General features: G+C 39.3%; 2 protein-coding genes across 2 annotated transcripts; one reads left to right on the top strand and one right to left on the bottom strand.

Annotated features, from left to right (window-relative positions):
* Nucleotides 1-291: 291 nt before the first annotated feature.
* Nucleotides 292-26747, bottom strand: LOC140151352 (angiotensin-converting enzyme-like). The gene is made up of 13 exons (XM_072173666.1): nucleotides 26268-26747; nucleotides 20457-20615; nucleotides 19618-19702; nucleotides 12114-12260; nucleotides 11248-11439; nucleotides 9467-9564; nucleotides 9007-9176; nucleotides 7852-8075; nucleotides 6771-6915; nucleotides 4681-4779; nucleotides 3669-3791; nucleotides 3229-3413; nucleotides 292-2611 (listed from the first exon to the last, which is right to left on the bottom strand). Exons 1-13 carry the CDS (start codon nucleotides 26469-26471, stop codon nucleotides 2517-2519), a joined length of 1926 nt encoding a protein of 641 aa, XP_072029767.1. The 5' UTR covers nucleotides 26472-26747; the 3' UTR covers nucleotides 292-2516.
* On the top strand, nucleotides 421-1545 carry LOC140151361 (G-protein coupled receptor GRL101-like). The gene has a single exon (XM_072173676.1). The coding sequence runs from the start codon at nucleotides 421-423 to the stop codon at nucleotides 1543-1545; it is 1125 nt and encodes a 374-aa protein (XP_072029777.1).
* Nucleotides 26748-27662: the final 915 nt, after the last annotated feature.

A 27662-nucleotide genomic window follows, 5' to 3' on the forward strand; every position in this document is an offset into this window, starting at 1 on the left:
ACGTGACAAAATGTATAATATTTGTTGTTTGTTTTAAAGAGTACTGGTTCGAGGGGCTTCTGCAAATAGTATTGGAGAACTTCAAGTTGAGAACAATGTGTTTACGCCCTTACTCGCTATAAGATTACTGTAAGTGTTTTCTGTTTCATATTAAGCGAAATTTGATATCTTTCTCAACATTTTAAGAAACTTTGGGAATGTTGAGTGTTAGATCTGCAAGTAGGAATGTGATATGCTAATGAACCCTAAAACAAGTTTCTTGCTCATTGAACAAAAATTAACGCTAACAAATTTAGGAGTATGCTAATTTTAATGAACAAATATCTTAAATGCACATGTTCATAATTCAACATGAAACGTGTGTCATTATTCTACAGATTTGTTGATGATCACAGACTATGCTGTCATTTCGACAACCTCATGGACTGCACCACGTTGGAACCACAGCCGCCACTGTTTACATGTGGAAGCCTGATGCAAATTCCATTCCTACGCGTTACCATGTGGATACTTGGTATCAGTGCTGTAGTGGGTAATCTATTTGTCATAGCAATGCGTCTCAGAGAAACCCCCGCATCTGTAAGTGCTACCAAACAGCGGTTATTCATCGCAAATTTAGGGGCGTCTGATTCTCTTATGGGGATCTATATGTTGATTATTGCATCTGCAGATCTCTATTATGGTAACGATTATTTCAATTATTCTGAACAATGGAGATCAGGTGTTGTCTGTAAGATAGCAAGTTTTCTGGCACTTCTGTCGAGCGAAGCATCTGTCTTCATTATCACGCTTATTAGTCTAGATAGATGTCTAAGTGTAGCCTTCCCATTTAGCCAACTACAACTACGAGGGTTTTCATCCAAGGTGACTTTGTGCATTCTGTGGATGGCATCCATTGCCTTAGCTCTTGCACCTACTTTACTCGCTGGTCCCGATTCAGATTACTACGACTTATCAGATGTATGTGTTGGGTTGCCCCTTATCACACGACCCAGTAGTTTCCAAATAGAAGTAAGCACCGTTGGCAATCAGTTATCTGACAATAACTTTGACATCCCTATTCCGTCAGATTCGAAGCCGGCTTGGTATTTTTCCATCGCGATATTTCTTGGACTTAATTTGGTTTGTTTTCTCATAATATTCATGTCCTACGTCACTATTTTTGTTTACGTTAAAAAGTCTGCAAAAAGTGCTGCTCGTAAACAAAGCAACAGAGAAGAAATCAAAATGGCCATCAAAATGGCGGCCGTAATCGGTACGGATTTTCTTTGCTGGTTCCCAGTGATTATCATGGGGATCCTCTCCCAAACGCATCTTGTTGTGATTCCCTTAGTCATGTACATCTGGTCCGTAGTATTTATTTTGCCAATTAATTCATCACTAAATCCTTTCTTATACACCCTACTATCGGCGATTTCGGATTATCGCTCCAAACGAGTCAAAAAAGAATCAATGGGATCATCGATTGGATCTAAGAGTATTAGCGGGAATAGGTCTATAGCGAGTGAAAAGGCAACTGCTGGTACTGACATAACTTCGACATGACTTTTAAGCAAATAACTCGTGTTTCTGATGAACCTTCTGATGATTTTAGCTTTTCACAGCAACACTGGTCGTGATCCGAATGATAAATAAAATAACAAATGCACATATTAACCAAATAATATTCCAAATACTACAGTAATTTCAGTAAATGGAAGCTAATGGAGGAATATGCCTACATTTTTGCAGAAGTGCCACTTCTTTTTTTCCCCTTGGACATTGCTAAACACGGGCTTTATTTTGCCACGCTCGATGATTTAAAAAAGTGTAAATTACCTTATTGAAATTCCATGTTTTTTTGTTAGAATGTATAGCAATAAGGATCAAATAAAAACTCGACAGCCGGTTGACCGCCGTTTCTGGGCGGTTTCCGTCGGAAATCGGCGGTTGAGTTTTGAATTGATCTCTTATTAGATAACAAAGGTATTGTAAACATGTTTGAAACTACCACTTCTGAGAATGAATTTGGCAGAGACAAAAATATGGCAACGCAGAAATTGTTAACAAAAAGTAAAGAGTGGGAGCAAGAGCAACAAAGCATTGAATTCAATACTATTATTATAATAGTTACTATAGTTCTGCTTAGTTGTATTATTATCACTTAAACTAAAACATTGTAGAAACCCCTTTTACTCATATTTTAGTTAAATTATCTGTTGATATCAAATAAGTTGTATTGGAAAATTAACATATAACTACAATATAAACTCCATTTTTTTTAAATCAACTTAATCTTTCTTCTAAAGCTACGATTGGAGTGATCCGATTGTGCTGTGTACAATTACACCTAAATATTGGGAATGGAGCTTATAAACACTCTACACTATTATACTCGTATAAGTAATAATTAAGACGGTAACATGATCGATGGTTGATGTAACCATTATGACACTATAATTTATATAATGTGACTACAGTAATATTGACATTTCGGATAGTTTGGTAAAGGATGATGAGTATAATATTGTTATTCATCATGTATATATCAAATAGAAGATACACGTAATGAAGATTGTGACAAGAGAGGCATTGTTGGATGACACGGCGCTACCGGTCCATTCAGATGGAGCTGAAAACAAAGGTATAAAATAAACAACTCGGTATTCAACTTGGAAGATAAAAGGTATTCATTCACGCACATTATAGTCCTAATTGTAAAGCAATAATATGCGATTTGCTCACAAGGGCGCCCTCAACTGTATTTCGAATTTCTACTCTTTGCACGATCGCCTAGCTTAGGGGTTCAAAAAGAATAGTTTGTACTGTCTGCGATATCCCCTTAGTATAACAACAAACAGTTACAAGATTAAACGGCTTTATGCATTCTATCTTCTCAACTTTCACCCCACACCCATACAATAGCCTACTGAAGTTACGTACCTGGCGCCGTGTACTGCGTACACTTTCAAAAACCTTCCTTCCTGTATGCATTACCTCAGACATTCGTGACTATGGGCTATTCTGGTTTCATGTCCAATGGCATAATTCAGTGATATACATAGAACAATCATAGCTCAAGTTCTACAGTATGAGTTTGTGTTTCCAACGTATCTAGAGGTCATTTTATGAATGTGCAAGCATATTGGGGTTAAAGAATTGTGTTCTGCCAGATGAGGTTGTTTAAAATCCCAGTGTGAAGCTCCTGCCGACTGCACCATGTACAGGTTTAAGGAAGCATATACTTACCAGATGGCATCCATTCTGTATCAGACCATCCAATAGTGTCGTCGTTTGCTCTGTTTTCCTTCTCCAAGAAGTCCAATAGTGGCTGGAAGTATTTAACCAGTGGTAAAGCGCTAATTTCTCTCTGTCCGGTGATTCTCTCCATTGCTTCTGGCCAAGGTACGCTGGACCCCAGCGCTAGCATATCTCTGATTAATATAAGAATACAATTAACGTACAACTACATTTTGAGGCCAGTCGTTTGAGGCTCTCGAGTCCGTAATTGTTCTTATAAAAAAAGCTCATTTCCTCGCATAATCTTGCGCAATGTTGAATGAACGAGAACAAGTAATGCGGGCAAAGTGTATATCAACATGGCCAATAAATGATAGGAATAGAGTTAGGTCCCACATGCGTAGCCCCCAAATTATACCAATGTTTAAGTTCCTTCATTGTATTCTTACCCTAGCAATTTGCCTGCAGTCTCTGATCGATAGATGTCACATTTCAGCAATGGACCTGTATGACCTGATGCATTGCACAAAGCCTCATGAAACTGGAACTGTAGAACGTGGCTTATAAAATACCTGCAACGACAAAATTTTTGTATTCCTATTTTCATAGTGGTCTTTTCTCTACAGGTACAGAAATCTGGACCTTTATTTAATGTTACATTTATAACGTAAGTCTTCATACGCAATTACTTCACTTATTTGAGTTGTTGTTCAAATCAAAAATCAACAATCTTATACGGACTTCCATGCTTCACATTTGCAATGCTGAATGGAGCTTTACCACTTATTAGGACTCCCAACCGACCCCACTCAAACACCCACAAACCCCACCGCCCCCCGCACACTCTCTTCTTTTTGATATTGCTTCAACTACCGCTGCCTGCTGGGTTACAGCCCCCATGCATGCAGTTGCAAAATGACTTCAATCTTTGAAGATTTCAGCGGCAGATTGAACATGACAGCAGCGAGTTCCAGACTTAACATTGAATTCTTTAATTTTGGATGTAATTATGTCCACTTTTTATTAAAGCTAAAAATGTCGTTGTACTACAAGAAGCTGCATTCTTCACATGATTAACCCCCCTGGCTATATATGCATGTACAAACACACACCCATCACACACATAGTAATGACAAATATTATATTCCAAAACATATTTATTACGCATTTTTCCTTTCATTTTGTAAACAAAAAATTGGATAATGATTCCTGAATTCAAAATCATATTTGCAACACACTCTGTATTTTTTTTGAAGTTTTCTAGAAAGGTGGATTTAATTTTGTCCAAAATTACTCTGTTACTGGTAGCTGGTTGGGTTCTCGGATATAATGAATAGGCCTAACAGTAGCAGCCTTTTATTGGTGTTACCCTGTGATTGATGTTCTAATGCATGGACTGTTTTTGCCGGTTCACTCCCCCACACCCCAAAACACTCCACTCAAAGTCACACTATTGTTTACCTGATGTACGGCACATCAGCTGAAATGTGATATTTAGCTGCAGGATCGAAATCCATCTCAGATCTTACAGTTGGCGGAATGATACCTTGATAAAATAATCTGAAAATAATAGTAAACAGGTGTAGTTGTGGTACTTGTATTGTAATGCTTGATCATCCTTTAGCATGCATGGTGTTTCAAACTCAAGGCCTATTTCTGCGGTTGCTTACTTTGCATATCAGATGTGATTCAGGCAGAGAGGTTTGTGCCATCGTTTTGGAATTGACTTTACAACCATCCATATACGTATTTACACTTATTACAAAGGGTCCACAAGTTCCCCTAACATTCCTAAGGCTTTTTAAAATGAATCAAAAGGTTGTGACACAATTTACAAATATGAACAATTAATTATTGGTAGCCTATTTTGATTGACTGGTCCAATTTACAATGCCACACATTGTTGCTTCAGCCACAATAGCTCATTATGTAAGAAAAGATGTAATTTTGAAAGTTGCCCTTTGATCCATTCAACTCTCCCAAAGCATGCAGAATGTAATATACAGTTTAGACGTTATGAGAGTTGAAAGGATTAAGGGGCAGCTTTCAAAACCGTACCTTTTCTTCCATAATGAGCCAATGTGCCGAACGCAACAATGATTGACATTGTAAATTGGACCAAGTGTGTAAAACAAAATTGTCTACCAGTAACATGTATCATGTAACATATTAAAAGTCTCGGGGGATTTAAAACTTGTCCATATACATGTACAATGATATTATATATTCCATATTACATAATAGCAATCCGAGAACGAAACGAAACGAGAATTGGTTTCAATTAACATCAAAAATAGCAAATCATATTGGTCTCGAAGATAAATTTGAATTGTACGGGTACTTATAGCCAATCATATTGGTCTCGAAGATGAATTTGAATTGTACGGGTACTTATAGCCAATCATATTGGTCTCGAAGATGAATTTGAATTGTACGGGTACTTATAGCCAATCATATTGGTCTCGAAGATGAATTTGAATTGTACGGGTACTTATAGCCAAGCATATTGGTCTCGAAGATAAATTTGAATTGTACGGGTATTTGGACACTACATGAATAGAGCTCAAATTTATACAGTATTTTTGTATAGACTGGTCATTCACACCTGATTTCGGTGATTTGTCACTTTTTGTGGAAACAAAAATATACAGATGGTTGACATTCGAATGGAAAAATAACAAATATGTGACTGGACACCACAAATCAGCCGTAAAGTCGGCCCCGGTCAATTTGGTTTTATTTCGTGTTTAGAAAATATATATCATAAGCATTAAAATGGTATATCATTTGACTTCAAACGATATCCAGAAGCGGGGTTATGGTTTGTTGAACTCTGTTCCTTCAACAAAATTGTACCTTTTATCGGTTTTACATGTGTCTCTTTTTCCACATTTCTGGTAATAAATATCAAACAGTCATAATTGGCGCTCATTTCAAATCATCCTCAAGTCAACAAGGTTCAGGAATGTCCTATCATTGTTAATTGTTGATTATACATACCTAGACAAAATACAATGCTTTGTTATCCACCACTTGAACAGGATTTAGCTAAAGCAAACAAAGACACGAACTATTCTATAGAAATAGGTAGGTATTATCCTCTTCAGCAATAGGATTATTGATTGGTTTAAAAAGTGTTTGATGAGATACTTGTCGCACGGAATTGACCTTCACGCACATTTCACACTGTACTCAGAATACAATTTGTCTAGTTTACGGCTCATTCGTAGTGTCCACTCACATATCGCTAATCCTTATGATCAAAGTCATCAAACAATGGATTTACATTGTAATTGCTTGGTGTTCGTTCATAGCCGAGTTCGACCATTTCGTCCATAATCACTGTTATCAGCAGCAAATGGATCATGATCAAACCGACTTAGTGATTGATATAACTGCTTGCTCTGCTAGTGTGTGGACGAAAGGATATCGTTGGACCTTTCGTCTCCTTATTCCATATCACACTAAAAGCCCGAACAACCTTTCAAACTGTACATCAGGTTTTCTGATTTACATATATAAACCAAATACTGAAGGAACTACATATTTACCTAAGTTTCCACCACTCTTCGTTGTATCGTGATTCTGGAGTACTTCCATCAAACACACCCCATCTCCATTGATCCATCAAAATGGCAAATGGGAAGAAAGCAAGCTTGTCAAGAGCGATTTGCATCAGGTAATTTATATCACCCTCTGTAAAACATCCAATCAATTCAAATCAATTTCATTCAAATGAAAGGAGAATCACAACAAACAAACAATAAAACAATACTGTAAGTTGGCGACAACAAAGGCCGGTTTCACGAATTTTTAGGCGATTTTGCACAATAATTTCTTCTCCGTTCATGCTCCGTCCCCCACTAGTCCGGCTGCCAGTGGGTATGACGTTGTTTTGGTGTCCATAGTTTTGTTTTTGATAGATAATGCTTCTCAAGACCACCAACTTCTAAAATAAGTTTACTGGAACTCTGTCAGCATTGAGCATTTTGAGATATGGCTGGTCAAAGTTCACACAGAGGTCAAAATTCAAATTGCTCAAATGCTTTTGAAAAGAGACATTCTCTTCTGGAGTTATGCTCAATGCTGACAGAGTTCCAGTAAACTTATGTTTGAAGTTGGTGGTCTTGAGAAGCAATATCCATCAAAAACAAAACTGTGTTATTCTGTGGCAACATTGAGTTTGGCAGCCGGACTACACCCTGAAGACAGCAACATACGTTCGAATTCTCCATGGTCATGTTGGTCCCCTGTTTAATAGTATCAGCTTTTAACATAAATATCCTTAAATAATACAGCAAGCTCTTTAACTTTGCATGCTGATGAGGCTACCGTATACTACTAATTAGGATTAAGCTTTTCAATCAGGGTTTTGTTTAAAAATGTGGTGATACAAAATAGCGTACAAGTCAGTAAATAAAACTACCTAAAAAGTGAAAGCACGTGTATCAAATGGGTCTGTTAGACTATCTTGGAAATCTTGGAACCACGTAACAGTGCCTGTCCATAGCTGGTCAGTCCTGCATGTAGGATCACTTTCGAACTCCTGACATGTTGAACGAGCGCAAAGGTGGGGGGGGGGGGATACAATATATAGCTGTCACTATGAGTGTTACAACTATAATATCTTACCTGGATCATCGACAACATCATCAAGCAGACCGACATCTTGCAGGTGTTTAGGGGTAGATACAGATAAAGCTAAGACATCACCAACAGCTTCATGGAATCCAGGATTAGCACCATCCCTATACACAGCAGGTTGATCTTTGTACTGGAGGTAATATTGTATGTGGCCCATCTCATGGTGTATTGTGACGAAAGAATCCTGTGTGATATCAGTACATTGCTTGATTCTGCAATTTGTAAAGTGCGTGTAATTGCCGTAAACAAATTGTGTGCGTTTATCAGTTTACACTGTAATATTATGGAAAACTAAAACGAAAGGGTAAAATCACAATTGTGCCACTTTTACTAAGGAGGTACATGTAAATCAGTGAAAGCCTCATGTCACGTTTATCAAGAGTTCCTTTGAGAAATCAAAAATATGCATAAATAACACAACAAAATTGTTTTTACTGTCTTTACTTTGTTATCATGATACAGATATAATGATTCTCTTTTTCCACTTAAAAAAGATTAAAAGATAAACAAATATTCACATTCTGCTGTAAACTTAACTACATGTGCATGTCAATGATTTTAAGATTAAATTTTTAGATGGTAAATACTGTTCTCTTTGTCACTCAAGACATGTTAAAAGACAACAAAATATTGCACACTTATAGGTTAATGAACGAGTATTACTTGATGGAGAGAAAAATTAGACAAAATAATGCACACGCGCTGATGTTGATGCGTCTTATGCACGAGCCCCGAAGCCGGGAAGTGCATTAGACGCATTAACATCAGCTATCATTGATTTACATGTACAGCCCTCTTCCCTAGTAAAAGTGGCACAATTGTGATATTACCATTTCGTTGTTAACTGAACATATCTCAAGATTGAAACAAGCAAATTGAACAGATCAAACGGCATTTGAGAGCTAAGACTACGCCCTTGACGTTGATGTAAGCATCATGCCACAGCGGTATTTTCTAATTGCCAAAGAGGGCGCTTTTCACTTGCACAACTTTTTTTTGAGACAGGCTGTATATTATAGTAAACTGGGTATTGAAATTATACTAATATTCCGCTGAACCAGCGATAGGATATGTTCGAAAATGATAAACATACAATTACAAGCGATAAAGATTGGAACAGAATACGATTGGCCTATACCTCACCTGAAATCCTTTTGATTGAAGAAATCCCAAGCGGAAGCGTGACATACTAGGTCTCTGTCTTCAGGTCTTTCAATAATTGACTTATCCCAGAACTCTTGTGGCATTGGTATTAAGCCTAGTGATACGAAGAACTCTTCTGACACCTGAAACATTCTGAGCGCATCATAGCCCTGTATAAAACGAAGCCCCACTTGAAGTCATTTGGTGCACCATTTTGACAGCATATGGGTATACATGTACTACATTATTTTAGAGGCAAATTGGTTGTTCAAGACAACCTGAAACTTGCATGAGATTTAGCGAGATTAAGCGTTGATGGATTTGAAGATGCTGGAGCCGAAGAGTGAAGTAAAATGCGTAAATATTGATCACCCTGGTTTGGGCACTAATTCTTTCATCTCGTGCTATTCATACCAAGTATATTTTCTTAATGAAGGAATTTTAATTGATGCAATAATACCTTTTCTTGAAGAACTGGGGTAATATCAATGTTTGGTTTATCCGAGTAAGGCTGGCAGATATCAAGTAAATTCACCCAACTTTGGGCCCACATGTTACCTATAATAAAATGCACCATACAAATATATTGTGAATTCCATATTAAAATCATGTAAAATTATCTAAATGTCTTAACTTATATAGCTACTTTTTGATAATAGCAAAATTGCGGCAGGACCACACATTAGGGCTGCAATTTTGAAAATAGCTTAATCGCGGTTTAGAATGCCCTAGCTACAATCTTGGAAATAAGGCTTGGAACGCTTGCGTGTAAATAACGGAAAACGGTCACCCCTTTCCCCCGTACAATGTTGAGAAATGCCAATGTCTTCAGCGGCTTTCCAATGTCTCCAACATTGATTGATGGGAAGGGGGAAGGGTAAATCATTGTTGTAGATGTCATGTTTGTTCCCAATCACAATATACGTCACTTCCATGATCATAACAAATTATGTACGGAATTACGGCAGAGTGTGCCAAGCGTTCCAAGTACTTTTTCCCAAGATTGTAGTTATGATAATTCCCCAGTCGTCATGTCCTTTTTGCAATCCTCAGATTCCAACGGCGATGTTTGATCCTTAGTGACATTGCATTGTAAAATGACCTAGCAACATCAGCATGAACCTCTTTAGAATTAGCCATTGTTTGCGGATTATACGTTTTTGGATTGGATGAATGACTGAGTCTAGGTTGTTAGTGTTACGAAATAATGGGGTGGAGAAATTCATTGTTTTAAGGTGGTACCACACCATGGCCAATTTTGTGCCTATTTTTGCATTTTTCTCAAAAATTATAGCGCATTGGTGACAAGTAAGATATGTATATTATAAGGGCAAGGACTATAACTACTGCACTGAAAATTAATTTCAGCAAAGACAACAGTTGTGGAGTTACAGTCAAAAATGAGGGAAAACCAATATTTGATCAATAAATCAATAACTACTTGTCTTGAGTCACTGAAATTCCAGTGTAGTAACTGGATTCCTTGCCCCTATAACATACATAACTTTTGTTACCAGTGTTTTATTATTTTTTGAGAAAAATGCAAAAATAGTCACAAATTTATCAAGGGGTGTAGTACCACCTTAAGCTAACTGATTGCGTGCACACTTCAAACAAGTGAAATATGCAACATTAATAATGATTTTATAGATATGATTTCAGACCTCAACGATCGGGCGCACTGTTGGGTATGAGGATTTAAAGGGAGTCTCCGGCAATAATAATATGTTAGAAAAATAATTATCAAGCACGAATCACATGGTTTTATGTAAAACAAACTCATATTGACCATAAAAATGAATAAAAACGATCGGCTCTCAACACGCGATATTCAAAATCCCCGCGCCGAAATTGTCTTAGTGCAATGACGTAATGGTTATTTGTGCTCAATTGTCGTCATCCTCATTGTATTACTGGGACGTCATTGCACTCGACAATTTCGGCGCCCGGGAATTTTGAATATAGTGTGTTGAGACACGGATGTTTTTATTCGTTTTTATGGTCACTATGAGTTTGTTTAAATAAAACCAGGTGATTCGTGATTAGTGATTGATAATTATTTTTCTGACATATAAGGCATAATGTTGTGATTGCCGGAGACTTCCTTTAACACGTGTTCATTTGCAGCCCGCGCTATACCATTGGTGCAGTCCTGATGAATCATGTACGATCCTGATGAATCTGTTTCAATTGAAAATAATTATCTTGCTGATAAGATGAAATAACAAACTTGTACTTTACCAAACAGGTGTGCCGGGATAGGTCCTTGCAGATTGATGTATTCACTGCCATAAATATTATAGAGTTTTCTGCGTACATAAGCGTGAAGTTGCTGATAGAATGGTTTTAACTCGTTGTAAAGCTTCAAGACCTCACTATCGAAATTGTCTACTTCGTACCAGGATCGCCAATACGCACCTGAATCCGGCTGATCTGTGAGATAAAATAATTATAAACAGTGGCGTAACCAGTGGGGTGGCCGGGGGGAAAGCTGCCCCCCCCCCGGGCAAAAAAAAACTGGGAAGAAGAGCAAAAAAATTGGGAAGGGAAAAGGGGAGAAGGAGAGAAAAGAGGGAAGAGAAAGGGAAAGAAGAGAAAAAGAGGGAAGAAAAAGGGAAAGAAGAAAAGAAAAAGAGGAAGAAAAAAAGGAAAGGAGAAGAGAAAAGGGGAAGGGGGAAGAGAAAAGGGAAAGAAAGAGGGAAGAAGAGCTATAGGGTCCTACTACTTCATTGTGAAATTTGTTCTCTGAAACACTGATTTTTTAGCTTCTAATATGCCAAAAAAACAGGAGCTTCAGGGGGATCCGCCCCCTTGACCCCCGCCGGCCGGCTTTGCCCCTGGACCCCACCAGGGGCCCTAAGGCGGGCCCCTGGACCCCACCAGTTTAATGCTTCGCGGCAAGCCGCTCGCACATAAATACTACGATTTTGTTCAGAAATTGGGAAATTTTACAATCTTGCCCCCCCGGAAGGTCAGGTCTGGTTACGCCCCTGATTATAAAAATAGCATAACATTAACATTTGATGATGATGATGATGATGATGATGATGATGATGATGATGATGATAGAGAATGACCGTGATGCTGGTCGTCGATATATATCTTACCATTTTCTGCGGCAGCCATGTTCTTTAGTCTGACATATTCCTTGAAATCGTCTTTAGCCTTAGAACCACTGACCGCCTTACGCCAACCATGCCACGCCCAATGGAGTTCGTCGTAATTACGAGAATTTGCCATTACACGAACAAGACCTGAATAAAAAGATATTGGGAATGACATTGTCAAGCTCAAGTTTTTTTCGGAGCTTTAGTGCAAAGCTTTCTCGGTGGCTAATGTTTTATTTTCAATTTTGATGTATACCTTTATAAAGAAAAAGAGTTTAACCTACAAAAACAACAGGGATCAATGGGAAACAAAAGTGTACTAGACACACCGACACCGCCTGGCTAATAATTATTTGGTGCAGCAGAGACACTAAAATGAATACACGGGATCGATGCACGTGAATTGCTATGCACGATTTTGATATCAGACGAAAATCTTCGGAAACCGGGTTAGAAAATGATGAATATCTCCCGTAAATGAATTTTTCTCAAGAAACCAGATGTGGTCTCATACACTTGAAAATACGTGTTGAACAGATATGATGGTCGCTAGAATGCGCTTTGAAAATTGGCCGTGCGCTTTGAACTCAAAATCGGACCAAAACTTTAATTTTATATTGCGTTGGTCCTGTATGGACTACATCGTGTAGTACAGCTGCACTCACTACTAGGCAGTATAAAAGTCGATGACCATTGACCTCAATGGGGTATACAAGCTTATTCACGCACAACCAAGATCGATTACCCGGCTATTGTGATAGCCTTAGTCAAGTCCCTCGACTAATTATTCGTCTCAAAGAGCTTCAAAGGTCTGAACCAAATGGCCAATCGTGGCTGTGGATTCATCCTACCATGGCGATTTCTGCCATGAAGATATAGGGTCGATGACACTGTGCTAGAACAAGTAATGAAAATCATTGTGCACATGAGCAGACACGATAAACATTCCACTGGGATTTCGCTTCCCAACCGTAAGCCTTCTCAAACAGATCATAATACATTACAGTAGCTGTTGAGGTATTGCCGCACTGGAATACTTAACGGTTTGAAAGCTCAATCTGTAAGTTGGTCTTGCATGGTTTCTCGTTGGTGGTTCGAAGACTAAGTGCTAGTAAGTAGTACAACGAGTATGCGATAATCAGAATCTATAGATTAGCTTCATAGATTTGTAGGCTCTATATAATTCCGCGATGAGTTCACCCACTTACACTGCTTGAATTTGAAAGGATATGATCGCTGGTCGAAATTTAAGTTCTCGGCAAAGATTCACCAGACGCTCCCCATTCTAGTATGTTTCACCACAGTAACAATGCGGTCCAATTACCATTAGGAGAGATATCATGCGACTGTCTTGGGCATTGAAGTCACTAATAGGCCTAACAAGATGTTTGTCATGTCTCTTTACCTTTTCCAGATGGTCTGTGAGGGAGCTGTAGAAATCGTCATTTTTGCTGCACTGGTGGACTCGGTTCAGCGACGTAGCTGGGATTTTTTCCAGGGGGGGGGGGCAAGCCTGTGTGGGGCGGGGCCCAAATCCACCAAATTTCCCAGGGGGGGGGGGGCGGCGTTATAGACGCATCTCGTCTGGGTTCCCCATCTCTCTGCCCCTCCTCTTCCACTCTCCCTTCTTTTTTCCTCTCTCTCCTCCTTTTCCTTGCACTAGGGGACGGGGGCCCAAACAGGCAATTTTGCCTATTCCCCCGGCAGCTACACCACTGACTCGGTTAGCATGGTTAGTACATAGATAACTATAACATTTAGCCGAGGATTACCATGGAATATAGTTGATGCTTTGTAGGCACTTATAGATGTATCTTGATCTAATTCCAAGTCTTTGGTCTGCAGCTGAGCTGTAGATGAGTACCCAGTTCTTGTCATCTGAACAAATTCGATGAGGTATGATGTTTTCAGGCGGTGCTCTTGGAAAAATGTCGACGCTTGCGTCATTACAACCCATAAGCAGTTGACCAGATTTCCTTTTCTGATATAACATGGTACACACATTGTAGGTTGATACTCCAAATGGTTTGGTGGTAGGTAGACGAGATATATCAGAACCAACAGTGTGTCATCACCATAGGTTATGCTGCACAGATTGTGACTTTGATGATATAAACCAGCGTAAATAACAAACATTTCGGGACTCACAACCGATCCCTGTGGTACGCCCAGCCCCGTGTCACTGTGTCTGCTGTTTCACCATCAATGATCTTCTTCTTCTTTCGTGTCCTTACATCAAACTGTTCTTATCCACTGAGAAACACACTTTTGTGCCCGTTGAGAAAATTGCGCCAGATCGTCTGTCGTCACAGGATCTTCAAAAGCGGGCATTCCAGCAAATGCTGCATCGTCTGTGGCTCTTGTCCACAATCACACATGGTCGGGCCACTGATGTATCCCCATTTGTGAAGGGTATCCTTGCAACGCCCAACACCGGTTCGGAGGCGGTTAAGGCATCTCCAGTTTGCCCAGACTTCTTTTGCTCCTGGAGGTAGTGATTCTGTGGGTTGAATCCCCATCTCAGTGGTGGCTGCTTCAGATGAAAGCCTTTCTTTCCACATCTGGGTGCGAGTCTCTGATGATGTTGTTTGCAGAGGGAGGGTGCTTGTGATGAAGCTTTTCCTTGACTTCAACCGTCTGGTTGGTGGTGTGTGGTTGAAGAGGGGGTGTCTTACGTCCGTGGTCTGTTTACGGCGTTCCTCTTTGCTTGCCACAGCTCTCCGGATGTCAGGTGGTGCGATACCTGCCAAGAGGTAGACCTTGTCCATGTTGGTAGGCCTTAGACATCCTGTGATGGAGCGGCAGCTTGCGTTGAGTGCAGAGTCTAGCTTCCTAGCATGTGATGATCTCTCCCAAGCAGGGCATGCGTATTCCGCGGTGGAGAAACTCAAAGCCAGTGCTGTTGATCTGATGGTATCTGGGCTAGCACCCCATCTGGTGTTGGCAAGTTTGCGCAAGATGTTGTTGCGTGTGCTGACCTTGGCCTTGGTCTTCTCCACGTGGGCCTTGTAGGATAGGCATCGATCTAGTGTGACCCCGAGGTACACTGGTTTAGGGCAGAAAGGGAGCTTGGTACCAGACCAGGTGATGTTCAACTGTCGCTTGGCTTCCTTGTTGATAAGGTGGAAGGCACAGACCTGGGTCTTCCCTGGGTTTGCGCGCAGTTGATTCTCGTCGTAGTACTCTCCTAGTCCAGTCAGTGTATCTGTCAGAGTGTCTTCGATCACCTCAAAGCTGGTACTCTGGCTGGTTACGCACAAGTCATCTGCATATTATAAACCGCTTGGTTTGGCTGTCAACTGGCTGGTCGTTAGTATAGATGTTGTATAGAGGAGCTAGGACACTTCCTTGGGGGAGTCCGTTTCGTTGTCTGCGCCATCGGCTTCGCTTCCCTCCTAGTTCAACAAAGAACCTTCTATTCTGGAGCAGGGTTTGTAGAAGCCTGGTGAGTTGAACATCCTTAGTCATCTCAAGCACTTTGGCGAGTAGCCGGCGATGGTTGACGGTGTCATAAGCTGCAGAAAGGTCGACGAAGACAGCACCTGTGATCTGCCCTCTCTCAAATCCATCCTCAATGTGTTGGGTGAGGTTTAGCAGCTGGCTGGTTGTTGATTTCCCTGGGCGGAAGCCAGCTTGTTCAGGGATCAGTAGACCATCTACATGTGACGCAAGGCGGTTCAGGATGAGCCTCTCAAACAGCTTGTAGCTATGGCATAGCAGAGCTATTGGTCTGAAGCTCTTTGCCTCTGATGGGTCCTTTCCTGGTTTCAGGAGTGCTATCACTCGTGTCCGTCGCCAGATCTTCGGGATTTTGTGGCTGCGCATGCATTCATTGAAGAACTGGAGGAGCCATTCCTTTGTACGCGGTCCAAAGTGTTTCATCTGTTCAACAGAGACATCATCCAGTCCGCATGCTTTTCCATTCCTCAGGCAGACAATACTGTCAATGCCGGCCTTGAGAAAGGCCCGAGTTAATTACACTGACGTCTGTTGCAGTCTCGAGGCATTGCAGCTGATTAGCAGTACACAATACAGTGGTGATGTAAGGTGGTGGCAGAATTAGCAGAGTTGCTTAACAAAACTGGCTGTGTTGCTTAGCAAAACTGGTAGGAGTCGCGAATGTAAACGCTTCTGCCATGACCCCCCCCCCCCCATGACCCCCGGGGGGCACTTCAATTTGAAATGGATATAGGTGTAGGGCTGGCGCTTTCGCACTAAGGGGCATTCGGTGAGAGCAACATGTAAAAAATATGGGGTCATTGGGTGAGAGCATGATTTTTGGCATTCGGTGAGAGCAAAATGTAAAAAATATGGGGTCATTGGGTGAGAACATGACCTTTTTTTAAATGGAATCTTTGGGTGAGAACCAAAACAGTGCCACAAAAACCTCGAAAATCGAATTTCTAGTTCTAAATGGCTTCAAATTTCTTCATTTTTTCAAAATAAGTAACAAAATCAGTGATATATGAAAGTTGCTGTTCAAATTGAACTTGTAAGGGTCTTTGGGTGACAGATCAAATGGAAAAATATGGGGTCTTCGGGTGACAGAGCGCGGAGCGAGCATGTGTTCGTAAAAAAATATGGGGTCTTTGGGTGACAGCGATGCTGAAAAAGGGGGTCTTAACAGCCCTACATACGCGTCACCTCCAAAGTTGGAGTGCCCCCCCCGGGCCATGACCCCACCCCATCAATGATAACTGACTATAAGAACTGTGGCAAACTGTCACTATAGAGATCACACAACGCCATTGTTTGCTAATTATAACGTATTAAAGGTTGAAGATATGTACACACTGGAATTAGGTACATTCATGTACAGGTACTCCATAAATGAGCTGCCCTGTTCATTTGATAATTATTTTTACTAAACGTTCTGACATACATGAAGACAAGATATGTAAATGACCTAAAGTTAACCAAAAATAAGAAAGTGTTTTCTGATCATGCCATACGTACAAGAGGTCCCATTCTTTGGAATTCTTTAGATAAAAATCTGAAAGCTTCAAAATCTGTCAAACATTTCCGCAATGAATTGAACAAACAACTTATTTCTCAATATAATTAATCTTTTCCGCGAGCACGTCCCCGTCCCTTGTCTTGTCTTTTGGGTATGTTTGGCAAAGTTGGTTTTTTTTTTGCTAATTTCATTTGATTTTAGGGAAAGACTAACTTTCATGCCTTTTTGGTCTTCCAGCCTTTTCCTCCATATGTATCGTGTTTGTATATTTTTTGATGTAATGTAATGTAATGATTTTTATGGAAATAAATATGAATATGAATATTATGAATATGAATATGACTGCTGCCTGTTGTCAAGGTAATTGAGAAGTAAACCATTTGCGAGTTGTCCCTGTCACTCCATATCAGAAAGATCTCATGATCCAATGCTCCTGACATGAGTATGATCAAGCAGCACCAACACAGCATTTTCGTGATCATCAACAGGTACAAGGAAGTCGCTGATATCTCAAATTACTGCTGTTTCAACACTGTGCATGGTAGCGTCGACAAACTGACTATAGTTTGATCAGCTCGTAATTGGCGGGCCTTATGACATCGCGGATTGATATCAATATATTTTATTTTGAGAATTGTTTTGTGACATTTCGCCAAAAGCATCACATGTTATCAATTGAAAGTCATTTTTGTCTACTTTCTTTAACATGCAAAGTATAGATCAGACAGCTCAAATATATCACTCTTAATGTCGGTCTACTTTTCGGCGTAGTTATAAAAGCCTAACAAGTCCCGCCGATTACGAACTGATCATTTCGTACTTCACCTAGTCTGGCCACTTTTAAATCTAATCTAAAAACCCATTTGTTTCCAAACTAAGTTTTTTTTATTTGTAATTAAGTTGTACATTTTTATTGTAGCCTAAGATGTAGTTTAAGTTGTACTTTTAAAATCATTATAACGCGCTTTGTTCATACTTATGCTAAGGCGCTATATAAATTCCGTATATTGTATTGTATTGTATCAAACTATAAAACACTACTGGCACGATTGGGAAAATATAAGCAAATGTTCAGTGATTAACGGTTCACAGGTCTCTCAAGTAGAACATGAAGTTGAGCGACGCGATGGCAGCTCGTTCAATGATCTTGCCCATCAAGGGAAGGTTCTAAACAGGACTGAAGTTCTTCATAATTAACCACACTAACACTTGGCTTCTTCAGCCAAAGAAAGTGCCGGTCTGAAGAAACGAGTTAGCATGGCAGGCAACAAGTCAGTAAAGGTATCATTGGTTAAGGAAGTAGGGATTGGAATGTCTTCACACTAGATCGCCTAACTTATGCTCGCAAGAATTCCCTCATCTGTGATCAATTCAAACCTCAAACCCCTCCATTCCCTTATGATATTCATCAAAGAAGCGCTGATATACATCACTGATTTCACATCTTGATTTCACACACATTTTTCTGTCAAATATAATTGTTTTTAGTGGAGAACCTTCCTTAAGGGCTTGGGTATGAACGTTTGGACAGTATTTATTTTGGGACATTAGAGCACATCAGACATATCGAATTGCATTCTGAATACGAAGAATGTCATTCTGATATCAAATAATTTTGATTTTTTGAAATTCGCAATTTAATACATATTTTATGGCAAATCATTAAAAATTGATATTTTTGATATTTAACAGTACTTGAAGTAAACTTTATCAATCTGATGATTTATGCTTAAAGTGTATGTAGGTGGGATGAAAAGCCGACGATCAATTGAAAATTTTGACCTTTCGTATTGAAGATATGGATTTTTTCCCCAAAACACCCAAAAAAAATTAGGTCTTTTGGGGAAAAAAATCCATATCTTCAATATGAAAGGTCAAAATTTTCAATTGACCGTCGGCTTTTCCTCCCTGCTACATACACTTTAAGAATATGTCATTAGATTTATATAATTTACTTCGAGGACTGTTATATATCAAAATTTGAAAAATATCAAATTTTATAATTTGTCATAAAATTTGTATTATATTGTGATTTTCAAAAATGAAAATTATTTGATATCATAAAGACATGCTTCGTATTCAGAATGCAATTCGATAGGTCTGAGGTGCTCTCATGTCCCACAAAAAATACTGTCGAAACGTAATAAACGCTCATTTTAGATCCCTTAAACGGCGCACAATATCTTCACTGAATATGCTATTCCCATAATGTAAACTGCCTCGTGTAGACCCTATTAAACTTGACATTGTTAAAAATCTGAATTTTTCATCAAAATTGCAAATACATTTCAGCAACATGAATAAAACAACTTATGAAAAATGGAGAGGGAGAGTACCAATAATTTTGATACAGCCTTATAATATATTATCAAGAATAGTTTTCGAATCTCAAAAGGTTAGCAACTATTTTAAACTGTTGCGAATGGTAGTGAGCTTTGGCAAAATATTGCATTGATCATTTCATAGCGAGTGTTTAGAAGAATGCAAATATCACAGATATACTTTTGTAGGTCCTGTGGTTCTTGAGTATTCTACCCTTAAACTTACCAGGCTCCAGGTCCAAGCATTTGTTCTCGAGACATACTTTTCCTGTGGAATAGCGTTCTTGCATGGAAGAAATGATTGTAGTTAACTGTATAATAATGAAATATTCAAGCAAAATGGCATCATAGCTACAAATAGCAAAATTTTACTTAATTACAAGCGTTTCGTAACGAAACTACCACCACCACTACCGCCAGCCAGCACAAGCACCGCCACTACCGCCACCACCATCATCATCACATTCCTACTACCACATGCACATCACCAGCAGCAGCAGTGGAGTAACCGCCGCCTCGACCCTGCAACACACACACCACCACCACCACCACCACCAACACTTGACAACAACAACAACAACAACAACAACAACCCCACTAACCAAGACAAATACCGCGCAAGACCAATATCATGCCACCACTACCGCTAGCCAACACAAGTACCGCCACTACCGGCGCGCCACCATGGTGGTGGTGCACCACCACCATCACCATCACCAGTCTATAGCTATATTACCATAAACACACCACCACCAGCAGCAATGTAGCAACCGCCGCCTCGACCCAGCAACACCTCCACACACCCGGGCACACACCACCATCACCACCACCACCACCACCACCACCACCACCACCACTACCACCACCACCACCACCACCACCCAACTCCAACTCCAACTTCAACAGCAGCAGCAACAACAACACCCAGGCCTAACAACAACAATATTAGCGTTATTGAACGGTGTAATGTTTCGGCTCGTATGTGTTCATTTGGCACGTTTTGGTTTGGTATTTCTCAATATCGTAAATTACTAAATTTTGCAGGGAAAAAAAGATTTTACTTACGTCTTCCAGGTCTTTTGGGTCTTCTAGTGCCGCATCACCAATGTATAATAGCTTTTTAAGCTGCCGCACCGTATCCGAACTGAAACCGGTTCGATCAAACGCCGATGCATTACGTCTTACTTCTTTTAAGAATTCACTAACTACCAAATCAGCTTCGATCTATCAACAAAATTATTCAGTTATTATAAAGAATGTCTATCAATAGGTACAGTTCCCCCGTCCCCATGACAAAATACATGGTTATATTAATGTCAGGGCACTCGATGTTTGAAGTGACGGGATCGGGATGTGCGGACCGGGGACACATCATACATTTTTCATGTATTTGGTGGGTATGCTCCCTCGGAATTTTGAGGTGGTGGGTAAGAGCTGACGGCGTACCAGTAACAGGGGGTCTTTTGGAGCTGCGAACAGGTAAAGGGTTTTTTTTTTGAGCTGCTTACAGTCAAAATCAAGGATCTTTTTTTTATAAATAGCCTGCAAAAACCCAGAAATGTGAGGAATTCAGAGGTCATTTAGAGCTAAAAATATCAAAATCAAGGGTCTTTCGGAGTTCTATTTTGGTCAGATTTAGGGTGTCTTTCGGAGCTGCGAAATCCAAAGGGGTGTCTTTGGGGAGGGGCATACCCATATGGTCATTTGTGTTAACTGCCCGGGGGTGCAAACAGCGATTCAAAACGGCATACCGGTAAAAGGGGGCTTTTGGAGCTGCGAACAAATAAATGGGGGGGTCTTATGCCGCTGCAATTAGTCAAAATCAAGGGGGGGCACCATACAATTTTGGTGGGTATGCTCCTCGACCTCGGAATATGGTGGTGGGTCTTTTGGAGCTGACGACGCACCGGTTAAAGGGGGTCTTTTTGGAGCTGCGCACCGGTTAAAGGGGGTCTTTTTGGAACTGCGAACAAGTAAAATAGGCCTTTTGGAGCTGCGTACAGTCAAAATTAAGGATCTTTCTTGGCTTTCTGGTTGAAAATCAACAGAAATTTGAGGAATAAACAATTAGCGCAAATGTCCTAGTAAAAGGGAAACAAATACTCGTTTCCCTCTATATTGAATGCTTCTGCCGCAACTGTGTTTATAAACCAAAATTTGGCCACTTGAGTGCACATGCCTTCCTCACGGTGAGTTTGGAGCCTCAAAAGGTAAATCCGACCACGGCCGCATATCCCCGATAAGCACCACCCTCCCCCGATTTCAATCTTCTTCTTCTACATGATCAAATGACACTGAACTATCGACATCTAGGGCAATCAAAAAATCACCCACCAAAAATTGCAACAGAATCCATTTTGCATGCGTCCATCTCCCGAAAGCTAACACAAAAACATATCAAAGGTCCCCAAAAATCCAAGTAGTGGAACAGTGCCTAATTTGCATAAATCAGAAATGGCCACTTATGCAGGGGTGAATTTTCTTTGGTCCAATCTTACTAAAAAACATACCAATGTATTCCTCTCATCATAAGGATTCAGAAAAAGTATAGTTTGACTTATCTTCGATGCACATTTCTTGAGTTATAGGGCAAAAGGTCAAATGTCAACATTTGGACCTACAGGGGCCAAAAAATGAAAAATTCTCCGATTTTGATAAAAAATGGTCTCATATTGTTACGCTTGCAGAAGCATTTAATAAAAAGAATAGTTTGCCATATCTCAGGTGGTTTGTTACCTTGGTAACATGGTAAAGAATATCAAATTCCATAGAGCCGTATTGACCTTGACCTATTTTGTGATGTTACCTATGTAGCAAAACATCCAAAACAATGCAATTTTTCTCATTTTGATTTATTTTTGCCAAAGAAACAATTTGAGACCAGTTGGATTATAATTGGAGCATATTTCCATTGTAAACGACTGTGGACCCAAAATTTGACCTTTGACCTTTTTGCCTATAACTCAAGAACTGTATGTCGGAGACTGGTCAAACTATACTTTTGCTGTATCCTTATGATGAGAGCAAGACATTTTAAACAAGATTTGACCAACTTTGAAATTTCACCCCTGCATAAGCGGCCATTTTGGATTTATGCAAATTAGGCACTGTTACACTACTTGGACTTTTGGGGATTTTTGATATTTTCTAATATACTTTTCTGAAATGAATGGTGATTAAATGGTTTCTGTTGCAATTAGTGGTGGGTTAGGCCCTGATTTTCCTTAATTTGATTGGTCTAATCCGGACTAACAAATTGTTGCAACTTGTCCTACTAGTACTAGGCCTAAGGTGGTACTACACCCCCTGATAAATTTTGTGACAAATTTTGCATTTTTCTCACAAAATAACTACACACTGGTAACAAAAGTTATGTATATTATAGGGGCAAGGAATCCAATTACTTCCTTGACATTTCAGGGATTCAAGACACCACCTGGTTCATTATAATTATATGAAATGAGGTTCATTCTAGCGGTACCTCTTTTCTTATCATAAATAACGTACCGCTTGTCTTGAATCACTGAAAAGTGTAGTAACTAGATTCATTGCCCCTATAATTTAGATAACTTTTGTTACTAGTGTGTTATTATTTTTTGGGAAAAATGCATAAATAGTCACAAATTTATCAAGGGGTGTAGTCCCACCTTAAGGGATCCAAAATGAGCGTTTATTGCGTTTCGACAGTATTTTTTGTGGGACATGTGAGCACCTCAGACCTATCGAATTGCATTCTGAATACGAAGCATGTCTTTCTGATATCAAATAATTTTCATTATTTTAAAATCACAATATAATACAAATTTTATGACAAATTATAAAAATTTGATATTTTTCAAATTTTTGATATATAACAATCCTCGAAGTAAATTATATAAATCTAATGATATGTTCTTAAAGTGTATGTAGCAGGAGGAAAAGCCGACGGTCAATTGAAAATTTTGACCTTTCATATTGAAGATATGGATTTTTTCCCAAAAAGACCTAATTTTTTTGGTGTTTTGGAAAAAAAATCCATATCTTCAATACGAAAGGTCAAAATTTTCAATTGATCGTCGACTTTTCATCCCACCTACATACACCTTAAGTATAAATCATCAGATTTATAAAGTTTACTTCAAGTACTGTTAAATATCAAAAATATCAATTTTAATGATTTGCCATAAAATGTGTATTAAATTGCGAATTTCAAAAATCAAAATTATTTGATATCAGAATGACATTCTTCGTATTCAGAATGCAATTCGATATGTCTGATGTGCTCTAATGTCCCAAAATAAATACTGTCCAAACGTTCATACCCCAGCCCTTAAACCTACGCGGTTGTAATGATTCATGATTGGCAATATACCAATACTACCAAATTGGGAAAAATTTGGGTAAGAAGAAACGCCAAAAATATATATAAAAATCGTGAAACTTTATAAAGAAAGATATTAAAATTAAATAATAGCTCACATCACATTACTCCACATGACATTAATTGTCTGACCTGCGAATCCCCGACAGGAATCTGAAATACCTTTGTATATTCATTTTGTGTAGTATATTTTTATGAAATGCGATCACTGCCATTAATTTAAAAACTGATTTCATGCAATAGCTGATAAATTATGTAAGTATTAAAAGCTTTCCTTTAGTTTGACAAAATGTTTGGTGTCCATGATCAATTCTTAACGTATTATTTTTTATGTGTTAAAAACCATGTGTTTGTGAGCAAGTTTCAAAACAAAAAACCAAATGTTACTATTTCCGTCAAATTTTAATTTTTTTTAAATTGTTAGTAAAGGAGTATTTCGTGATCCAAGCATCCTCCGACCGTCTTTTTATGACATTTTTTCACTAGATATCCACGAAAAAAGCTTATTCCCAAAATTTCAGTTGATTCCGATTTTGCGTAACTTACGAGTTATGCATGATTATGTGTAGGCCTATAATTGTACACTGCCCTATAGGCCACTGTTGCAATTTCGTTCTGGTACACCAGATTCCAGAACGTAATTCAAATTTGACGATATTTTAGCTAAACGAATTTATCTGCAAGAATTTTTTTATATATAAACATTATGTAGCCAGAGGTTTCCAGTGGTATTAAAAATCTCAACTTTTTTGTTGAGAAAAGTACGGATGCCCTTTAAATGCTGAATTAATAATTAATAAATAATTGTTGGGAAGGATTTCTGTCCATTTTAAGCATAAATAACAAGGTAAAGTAACAATTAGTGGGTTTTTAGCGGGTTCGCCGTCGGACAAGTTTAGTTTTAGTTTTAGACACATCAGTTCTAAACTTGTCCGACGGCGAACCCGCTAAAAACCCACTAATTGTTATATGAATTCCCGTCGTAAGAGTGATTTTACAGAGCATTTTCTTTTTCATAACATATATAAAAAAAAAATTTAAATTGTCGATAAAAATTTTTCTACAACGCAAAAGGTGGTATATTGTGGACAAATTGCTAATTTTGCCATTGAAGTGTACAGAGATTTTTGGAAATGTACACCTCTTTTCATCTCTAGGTCATACCATGGTCATACTATCAGGGCCGGATTTACCATTGGGCCAGATGGGCCCGGGCCCAGGGCCCCCAAATTTTTCTTCCCACCACCACTATCGATCTTATACCTAAACCAAAACTGGACACTTGAACGAGTTTGGGGCCCCCAAAGTTTGGCCTGGCCCAGCCCCCCAAGGTAAATCCGGCCCTGCATACTATATAATTGAATTTGGTCAGTGATAGGCCTACTCCGCCAAATTTTGGCACAAATTTGGCACATCCCCCATAAGAAATATCACCTTACCAACATAGTCCTATTGGGGGAATTTACCACAGGATTTACGCCAAGATGCATTTCAACTTCGACTGACCAACCCTCGTAAGATACGGTCGGTTTTATTTCAGTTTAAATTAGTTATGTCAAATTGTCAATTTAATTTAATACAGGATTAAATCGACATCGGTTTCGGGGTAAGCCCGGGGGGGGGTAAGAAATTGACATCAACAGTGGCTCCGGAACCGGGGGGCCTGTGGGGGCCCGGTCCCCTCAATAATTTTGGTGAGGGGGCCCAAGTACCCTAGAGCCCCGCCAATAATCTGAGGTAAAATGCATTTCAAAGCTTCCGCGCGGGAGGGGATATACCCCACCCACCCCCTTCAGCGTTTCGCGCCTCGGAGCAGGCCAAAATTTTGACCCCCCCCATATTCAAAATCTTCCGGAGCCTCTGATCAATGTTAGTTTTTTCATTATGGCAGCGATCGCCTGTTATTATATTTTCGTGAAACAGATGGAATTTCGTACATTTGCACTGTAAAGATCAGTCCTGTAAGATTGCAAACATACTCATCTGTTGGGAAATAGTTCTTTGGCTCCTATGTTTCTATACAAATGCACAAGTGTTTGGTACAAAAACTCATACCACACAACTTGAGGTCAATTATTGTGGAGCTATTGTTGCATTGAGGTCATTGAACCATGCCATAGTACAGGTGAACGAGGCGAACGACGTCAGATCGTTATATAAAATGTGGGGTTAATTTCAGTTCAACACATTATAAAATCAGCACATACCTAACCTATAGAAAGAATTGAGCTGAGGCCTGCATTCCATTAAAATCCTGTCTTGACCGCCCTTGAGCTATATCGCTCTATAGATACTTTTAGCATATGGTTCTGTTTCTTTTTCCTGATGTGATACTGCAATAGCATGATAGCGGCATTTGACGTAGTTGCCGGACTTGCCGGTATTTAACATCATGGGCAATCGTGCGCATCATATTCCTCAAAACACTAACCAAACTTCAGTTAACATGGGATACAGGCCCTGAAACAAATCCAGCTATAGGCCTACACACATTTGCTAAAAAGTTCTACACTCACCGAAAGTTGCTTGTTCTCTTCTGTCAAATCACTTTCATATACCCACGCTGCTTCACTCCACCTGTAGAATTCTTCTTGTGCTCTTTGATCATATTGTTGTAAAAACCTTATGGCATCTTCTTCATTATTGTTCGAAGCTACTCTACCGGTGAACAGTAAACATGTATACAACACAATAATAAATAATTTCATCATATTGAACATGATTCAATTACACCGCTGATATTCCCCGCTGATATTCCTTTTTACTGAAAAGCTTAGTTTTCTTCCACCTTCTCAGACGTTCTCTTTGAGCTTCTCATAAAATCCTATAGGTTTGCCAGGGTGTGCCAGAGATCGGTCGTTTCGAAAGTAAAGCACAAACTGACTCTGATTCAACCGCATCAGCAGGCGACAACTTCACTGATTGTATCACTGGTATGGTATTCAAAATTAAAATCAATTGAATATTTGCAGCACGTTCACAGAATGTTCCACACGGTACGGGGCTCGGGACGGGGCTCCACATGTACATGTCAAGTGCAAGAAAAATATAAAACAACATATAGCAGCTATACTATATATAAATAATTACATCATGCCTTAGTATGATTTTGCACCCGCACTACCCGATATCCACTTTGCTTTGCTTTGCCAGGGCTATGATCATCAGATATGAATTGAAGATAGCCCCACTCCTGCTCTGGATCTGCCCGTACATCCAGGGGGCCCCAACACCCAAAAAAAAAAGAGAAGAGGAAAGAACGGAAAAGAGAAGAGGAAAGGGAAAAAAAGAGGAACGAAATGAGGGGGTCTCCGGCAAGCAAAACATTATGTCTTATATGTTAGAAAAGTAATTATCAAGCACGAATCACATAATTTTATTCAAAACAAGCTCATATTGACCACAAAAACGAATAAAAATAGTCAGACCTCAACACGCGATATTCAAAATTGACGCCCCGAAACTTGTCTAAGTGCAATGACGTAATGGTTATTTGTGCTCAATCGTCGCCAGCCTTCATTGTATTACTGGGACGTCATTGCACTCAACAATTTCGGCGCCCGGGAATTTTGAATATCGCGTGTTGAGAGACGGATGTTTTTATTCGTTTTATGGTCACTATGAGTTTGTTTTAAATAAAACCACGTGATTCGTGCTTGATAATTATTTTTCTTACATATAAGGAATAACGTTGTGATTGCCGGAGACCCCCTTTAATGAGTGTAAGCTAGTGTATATAGGCTATACGCAGGGCCTGTCATATTTTACAATTTTTCAGTTGTGCGTCCCTCCCCCCCTTATTTTTCTTATAAAAGTGTAAAAATGATGCACAACATGGCTTCAATTGAACCTTCATTTTCCACAATTTTCCAACTTCGGAGAGGGATCATCCCCTCATTTATCCCCCTCAG

The sequence above is a fragment of the Amphiura filiformis genome, chromosome 1 (genome assembly GCF_039555335.1).
Source record: "Amphiura filiformis chromosome 1, Afil_fr2py, whole genome shotgun sequence".
In the NCBI taxonomy this organism is placed as follows: Eukaryota; Metazoa; Echinodermata; class Ophiuroidea; order Amphilepidida; family Amphiuridae; genus Amphiura; species Amphiura filiformis.